Source organism: Aplysia californica, unplaced genomic scaffold (genome assembly GCF_000002075.1).
Source record: "Aplysia californica isolate F4 #8 unplaced genomic scaffold, AplCal3.0 scaffold00001, whole genome shotgun sequence".
Lineage (NCBI taxonomy): Eukaryota > Metazoa > Mollusca > Gastropoda > Aplysiida > Aplysiidae > Aplysia > Aplysia californica.
This window is the reverse complement of record NW_004797271.1, coordinates 4,627,524-4,635,600: the sequence shown is the minus strand read 5'-3', so window position 1 is coordinate 4,635,600 and position 8,077 is coordinate 4,627,524. Positions and strand designations below refer to the sequence as shown.

The 8,077-nt window shown below is 37.3% G+C and overlaps 1 protein-coding gene across 1 annotated transcript in view; it reads right to left on the bottom strand.

Moving 5' to 3' along the window:
• Positions 1-7,421, bottom strand: part of LOC101851775 — a gene marked incomplete in the record, with an annotated part of 239,242 nt that extends 231,821 nt beyond the window's left edge. Inside the window, 3 exon segments of the mRNA XM_005088889.3 lie at positions 3,239-3,356; positions 4,545-4,670; positions 7,358-7,421. Coding sequence (XP_005088946.3) covers positions 3,239-3,356; positions 4,545-4,623 — 197 coding nt within the window.
• Between the last annotated feature and the right edge of the window lie 656 nt (positions 7,422-8,077).

The following is an 8,077-nucleotide window of genomic DNA, read 5'->3' as shown; positions in this document are numbered from 1 at the left end:
TCTCTCTCTCTCTCTCTCTCTCTCTCTTCCATAATATATCAGCTATAAAATACGTATCTATCACATAATCCATCCATCAAGCTGTCTACCTATCAGTGTGCTGTTTTCTTCAATCTCTCCCTAAGCGCATAATCCCAGGCAGTTTATAACTGGCCTGTACCAACACACGAATCCTGTGTGCTCTCCCCTTTTTTCTTGTGCTATGATTGTCAGCCCACCGAGGTGTAAGCGAAAATAGAAGAAACAAAGGCACTGTTGTGCAAGCACTGACAGATCTAGCAGAGGTAAAACAATCGCAGCAATATAAAAACCTCACAATGCAATCATTTAGACTCAGAACTCATTAACTCAATGCCTATGCACATATTCGGGCTGGGTGATTTAATACACCTGTTCTTTGTATTCCTCAAATATAATTGAAAGGTTTCAGAATTTAACCATAGTAGATTGCTATGTACATCAAACATCAAACTAAATATATTTTACTTAAAGTAATACTTGGTTCAGCATAAATGAGAAAAGAAAAGTATGAAAACTCCCATTTATTTAAAAATCCGCTAATATTTTAATAGATCCCCCCTCCCCATTTTACCCCTTTTTATGGAAGTGGGAAGGGGTGCGGGTTAAATCCACAACTTCCAAGCTTTCATGATAATTGTTTACTTCAAAAACAAACTTGGCCCTCTGGAAAAAAAAATGTTTCTGCTGATTAGGGTCAAATATCAAAGAAAGAGTACAAACAAACAAAAAGAAGTTCCATGGGAGTTGTATACATGATATTGCATTCCCCCCTGGACTGCTCATAAACATGACAAACAAAATCCTTTGTTTGCTGCATTCATGAATGTGGCACACAGGGACTGCTTGTGGAATTCACCTCATTCCCTCGTTTATGTCATATGACGTGTAGGCTGTTAAAGGCGAGCCCACTGTAATATCCTGATTGATTTTTGCTACCAATACTCTCCTTGCACTCACTGCCATTGGCGTTTTCTGGCACCCATTAGCTCAATAAGTCACTGTTGTTAATTATGATGGAGCCTATTAAACTATTTGCTGCTGACCAGTAAGAATAGACAGACGTAGGTCATCTTTGGTTACCTTACCTCTACAAGCCATGTACTTAACCTCTTAACAAACAGATGAAAGTTGACAGATCATTAAGGTTTCCATTTTTTTTAAAAAGACTACAATGATCAAAAGAGCACCATATCATTCGATAAAACAATATACATATCCCATTAAACCAGACGAGGCTTGGCTTTATATAAAACAACTGCTCCTTAAATGTTTTTTTATTTTTTTTTTCTTCGTTGTTGTTGATTTTTTGATTTTTTTTTTTTTGGGGGGGGGGGGGGAGAGGGTGTCAAAATCTCAGCTGGTCCAAAATTCCTGGAATCTAAACAATGGTGTTTACTTTGCCTCTGTGTTGCACTGCTACATTTCTACAATTTAGGCCAACACAACAGTTCTCTACTATTTAAACAACTTTTTAAGAAAAGCAGTGCATCACATTTTCGTAGCTTTAACTTAAATAATGTAAAGCGTCACTTGCCCACTAAATTTTACTTCAACCCAGTCATACTTCCCCGGAACATGTAGACATTTTTTAAAACACAATACATGCAGCAATGCATAATACAGAGAAGTGACACAGCAATAACAAATCTTGTGAATGAAAAAAATCCAGAGCTCGTCTAATAGAAATGAGTAACAAAAACTTAAAGGAAATAGTAAAAGTTTATCCGAAATAGGTTTGTCCATTCATAAGAAAGTAATAGTAGGCCTATGGCATTGCGTTGAAATCAGGCACTGATATAAATAAACAATTTTTTTTTTTAATGGCATTTTTCTGCCTGTCCCATAATTTCCATCAAATTTTGGTTTTTTGGCTCAGCAACTTATATAGCCTTTTAAAAACACATTACTGTGTGGATTTTACTGGAAAAACGTTGGTTAAAGGCACAAAAAATGTTAATTTACAGATTCCAAGGACTCTCAAGCTTTGAATGTCATCAAACTTTGGAGGCTATTTTTCTCACTAATTTTACCTCTGAAACAAGGCAACCTCCACCTCATTCAAACATAATTTCAAGGTAGATAGGTATTTTTGTCATTGAAAGCAAAGACATATTATATGATTAATCTTTTGAATGAAACCAACAACTTCATATGTTCAAACATTGACGAGCGCCTGACTCCACCATGTTTATCATTAGCCAGCTGTTCAGGTGCACAAAGCACTTGTTAAAAGCTTTTTTTATTGCAGTTTTTTAAATTCTGTTGTCAGTTGCAAAGTGCTCAAGAAATAATTCTGTTAAAATTTCAATGCTAGATTTTCCAAAAAAGTCAAGAAAAGATGCATAATGAACGTAAAATTATTATAAGGATGAAACACCTTTTTCTCTCTCCAGAAAAAGTTAGCTTTCTAGGATTTATACATTTGAAAAGCTTGCAAAGGATATTATGCTGGTGGGCTAACATGCAAGAATTTGTGTAAGCCAAGACATGACAAGGGAAACTTTGTATAAGTGTGATCGTGTGCAGTATTGTGTGTGTGTGTGCGTGTGTGTGTCTGTGTGCACGTGTGTGTGTGCATACAGCTGTGTGTGTGTCTGTGTGTTTGAGTGTGTTATGTGTATGTGTGTGTGTGTGTGTGTGTGTGTGTGTGTGAGTGTGTGTGTGTGTGTAAGAAAGTGAGTGTTTGAGCGAGTGTATATGTGTGTGTATGTGTGCATGTGTGTGAAAGTGTGTGTCTGAGTGTGTGTCAGTGTGAGTGTGTATGTATGCATGTGTGTTTGTGCCTGTCTATAGTGCATGCAAGAATGTGAGAACGTGAATAAGTGTGTGTGTGTGTGTGCCATTGTGTCTGCATGTGTGTGTGTGTCTGTATGTGTATTGCGGGTGTTTACATGTGTGTATGTGTGTGCATGTGTGTGTGTGTTTGCATGTGAGTGTTTGTTTGTGTGTGTCGGTGTGTGTGCGTGTGTGTATGTGTGTGTATGTGTGTGTAGGTGTGTGTGTGTGTGTCTGTATGTGTGTGTCGGTGTGTGTGTGTGTGTGTGAATACGTTTGTACCTGGGCACTGAAAAGTACCTATTTGTATTCGAGAATATGAGAGTGTACATGAGTATGTATGTATGCACGTTTGTGAACGCATGCTTGCCTGCGTGTACGATGTAGTGTCTTGGGTACACAGTTGAGCTTAGCATTTTTTCCCTGAGGCAAAGCAACTTACCCATCATTAGCACAAGTTTTGGAGCACTGGTTCAAATCTCCATCAAAGTATCTCATTCCAGAATTGTATTTCAGCTTAAAGCAGCCTTTATACCAGTGATCTTCATCAATTAGGGCTCCTGTTGGAAAGTGAGAAAAATGTGAAAGAAGAGAAATCAGTAAAGACCGTATAGTCATCAGTGGTATACACTGGGCCATTCCAGGAAAAATAAAGCTGCAGTTACAGGTCATGTAACATGTAGATGGTGCCCTGCTGTAAACATTCTAAACACTGATAGAGCTACAGGGATTTGGGGAGGGAGGGGGGGGTGGTGTTGCTAGAGGAAGGTTGTCTGTAACAAGAAAAAAAAAAGAAAAGAAAAAAAATGGCTCTACCACAGCCAGAATTTTTTTTTAACAGGTCATCGTCCTCATCTTTGCTTTATGTGTGTCATTGCAGTTTCATGTTTCAAAGAATTGCCCTGTTCCATCACAACATACCACAGTGTTTGTGCTTTTGTGCAGCACTGGTCTAGTTTTATCCTGTAATGATGGCCATGTGGCTGATTAGGCCAAAGCGGGCTTGAGAATACCACGGGCAACGAGAGCAAGGAATGCTTTTTTTCGTTCTTCATTCTGTTACATCATTTTGTATCTCTTTCAGGTTTCTCATGGAAACTAGTCTTGACTTTTTACTTTCTATAGCTAAAACTTTCTAATATTTTGTTCTCAAGTTCCCGATTTGATCTCCTTTAAGTTGTGTCACTTTTGTAAGCATTTAAAAAATCTAGGATCACATCAATCCTTTTTTCCTCTATTCCCCAGTTGAACTCTAAAAATCCTGTTATGACTATTTAAAGACGATCTGAAAAGGCAGGAACAAAACAGTTTGTACAGCAAATGAATTGAAATAAATTTTGAATCAATGAACTTCCAATTACATTATGACAAAAGTATTCTGTCAAAATGATTCCAGTTTTAAAAATCTTAAAAGTACAGTACACAAACACCAAAGGTTTTTTTTCGGTCTCAAAACGATCTGTAGACCAAAATTATTACTTTTTTCCAAAATCGAGAAACGACAACTCTATAAGAGAACTATGATTTACAGTCGATCTACTGGCCAATGCAAACACCTTTCAGGGACCTTTGAATGGAATCTGCCTATAAAAAGTAACTACATGAACCCATTACCCAGAATAAAATATTAAAGGTGAAACACACTTTCCTCCACTAAAGGGTGTGTTGACTCAGTAGAACAACAAAATATCTATCAAGGTAATCTAAAGCTAGGTGAAAATTAGAATTATGCAAAGAATTTAACTCACCATCAACAATAAGTCTATTCAGTATCATGAACCGTAACAATATAAACAACAATGCACTCGAAGGCACAATTTTCTCCATGTTGATGCTTGGTCAAGAACACATTTCCTGACGAAGCTTCAAATGATCTGAAAAAGAGCAAACAAAAAGAGTCATATAAAATATGGCAGCCCAGAAACAATAGAAGCACATATCTTTGACAATCATATTTCAACAACTTAAAGTACACCTCTAGAGGTAGATATAGTGCTCTAATCCAACTCTGTTAATGATGACTTCAATACTGAAGGGCATACATCAAGTCTTTAGAAAGATCAAGTAGTAAAACTGTTTTTATTCAGACAATCCAACAATTGTATTATTATCGTGGATCAAAAACATAAATTCTCTGAACAAGTTGAAATTCATATGTATTAACTTTTGAATCAAAGTTACACTGGCAAAGGCAACAGATTTAAAACATTACCATCAGTTCTGCTTTATCAGTTAATTGTTGCCTTGGTATTCTGATGTGGATTCATTGTGTATGACTTTTAAGAATCCGCCAGGTTTTAGGATCCTCTCAATCAAATTCCAAACAAAATCCCACCAGTCCTTGGTTCATGAAAAAGTTGTGCTTGGAACATTAGCATACCTAAAGTTTTAATACCATGAAATACTTTTTAAATCCTGGGCATGCAGACATTGTCAAAGGGACAGGAACTTTACACCTAAAACAACTAAAAGAACAAGTCTCGCTAAATTGATTTTTACCCATTCAGTTATTGAAGACAATAATACAACCCCTAATTTTTGTTCGACTCAAACTAAACAGAGGTAAAACAGGAAATATTTTGCTTTCTCTCGCTGTTTTTTTCTAATCACGTCACAAAATTTTAATTGTCCCATAACTCACACAAGAAAAAAATTGTTGCTCAAGACTCCTCGTATTGTGCCCCTGTGTACATTCTTAGAGTGCTCTAGCCATTGTGGAACTATAGAGCTTTTATCCCACGTGCCTGCTTGTTCTACTTCAATTATTTCATTACATAAAAATACAACCCTTCATTGTATTTGCTGAGACAAACATACAGAACATTTATAGAAAAGAGCTAGAACAGCTAGGTACTCCTGACCTTGACAGTCACCTCAGTTCCTCTCAAAAGACCTCAGGTGTAAGATTTACTATCAGCTTCCTTTTCATCTCCATTAAAAGAGTAAGACAATAAATTTTACAGCCTTGCAGCCAAACAGTGAAAGCTCACAGTACTTTTTAGCAGATAAAGACACTTCATCAACCCAAAACAGCTCTGTAGGCTATAGAGATTTAGCACTGAAAGGTCAGTGTCACAAGATTTCTTTATCAAGCCCTATTCAATGGCCTAGTTTGCATTCCCCTTGACTGTCCAATAAATTTCTTTTGATCTTTGTTTTGGACTGACTCTTTTAGACTGGCTGATGACTTTCATTCCTAAATTTATTGACTATGATTACATTTAATTTGTTTCATGGCTGTCATTTAGTATCAAATTGATCTCTGCAAACTTGTGAAGGAGAGATGCCCAACAGTTTAAAGATACAATTTTGCCTCTGACAAATCATGGCTACTTCGATTATATGGGGTGGAGCTGCGTCCATTTGATTTCTTTATTCAACATTCCCTTCTATTCATAAGCCTGGCAGAGCCATTCGGATGCCCTGCTGTGATTTTTTGCCGATAATGGATTTCCATCTCTTTTTCTCGAACCATAGTAAAATTAGAGAAATTAGATTTTAAATCACTGAAGTATCTATAGATCTAGATAGATTTTACACTTTGTACAGTGGTGTCCACTTAACAGTAATCCAGATAGAACAACACATCTACCTTCGTTCGAGCCTATGTTCTCAATCTATAACAAAATCACCTCATCCGGCAATTAGGACCTATTGTGCATGCTTGTATTTATTTTTATCTGAATTTGGGCATAGATCTAGATCTACCTCCTTTACAATTTCATTGTGTTCTGTTTATTAGTCTGTCAGAGCACAAGAAGTAGACTCTAGTTCCCGAAGTACCAAGTACTTAGCAGTACTTTTACTTCTGGGTAGGGGCTTTTATGGTTTGGTTTTGGTTTGGTTTTTAAAAACCCTGCTATTTGAATTAACTGTAAATTGAACAACTGCTTCACCCTCTCACAATTCCTGTCACAAGACTCCATATAGACCTATAGAGCCATATAAAATCAAAATAAAAAGGCCCAACAAAACATTACAGGTGTATTGTTTGTATAGTCAACCATGTGGTTGAATTTTGAATTTTATGTGGAAGGAGGGGGGGGGGGATTACAGGGCCTCCAGGTGAGAACCCTTGATAATTGCTCTGTAGTCTGTAGTCTGTGGGGAGGGAGATCACAGTCCGTTTAGGCCTAATCTTTATTTATCTGATCTGTATGATGATTAGAAGTAGAAAGGTGAGACAGGGTAGAGTCGTAAAGTAAAGGCGAAGGCAAAGGTGTGTGTGTAGGAAGGGATAACAGGTCTAGAATAGATAACAATCGAGTCGAGTGTCTTGCTGTTAGCCTTTAGCCAGTATTTCTCCATGTTACCATTCATCATCTTTCATGGATTCTGAACAAATTTTGCCTCCTGAAGGAATAATCTAATAAAAACACCCGGAACTTGTGATTCCTCTCGGGTGAATGGTGTGCTAGGCTCAGGGTTAAAAAAAGACCACAAGATGCCCAATGTCACTGCTCAACTTCGAACAAGATCGTAACGCAGTCTTGAATACTCAAAACTGAGTGTGATGGGTCTTTTGTTATGGTATCATTCAACAACAAGGTCGTGTACTTACTGAAACATTTACAAAATGCTTAATAGAAGTTTCTCAGATCAAGTTATAATCTCAGTCGAAGTCTTGAAACCCTGACTTCCGCAACTTTATGAAGTTTTGTCTCTCCTGAGACTTTGTTTTCCAAGATTTCTGAGATCCTGAAAATAGTTCCACCAGCTATTTTTTTCGTCAACTGCAGCCCCAAAATTCAAATTCAAGTCCAGTATATCTGCCATATTAAAGTAAAGTGAATTATCTAACCCATCCCAGTACAAAAAGAATCATTTAACAGATTTAGATACAACAGGTATGTGGTTGGGGGTCAATTTTATGCCGCGGAGGTAACCAGTGCCGCATCACTTCTTCTGGTACCGGAAAGATGAGGATGCGATGCCAGACCTCTCAATAACGGTGCAAGGGAAACAACTGCAAATATTACTCTTGAAAATATCATGAACTGCCTACCTTGCACCGTAATTCAAAAGCTCCCCCTTCCCCTCAGAAGCTCAATGAGCTACAGTAACAAATTATAAATGATGTATCTAAGTTAGGCTAAAGGCATAGTGTGTTGCCATGAGAGATGATGAGAGGAGCATAATTTTTTCAATCAAGTTTCTCCGTCTATCGTGTCCAACTCAGCTTGAGTTCAAAGCACTTTGAAGAAGCTCGGTAGATGATCTATTTCTTGTTGTTTGGGGGGTTACTATTATTATAAATTTTGTCTCAGATTTTTAAAAATGA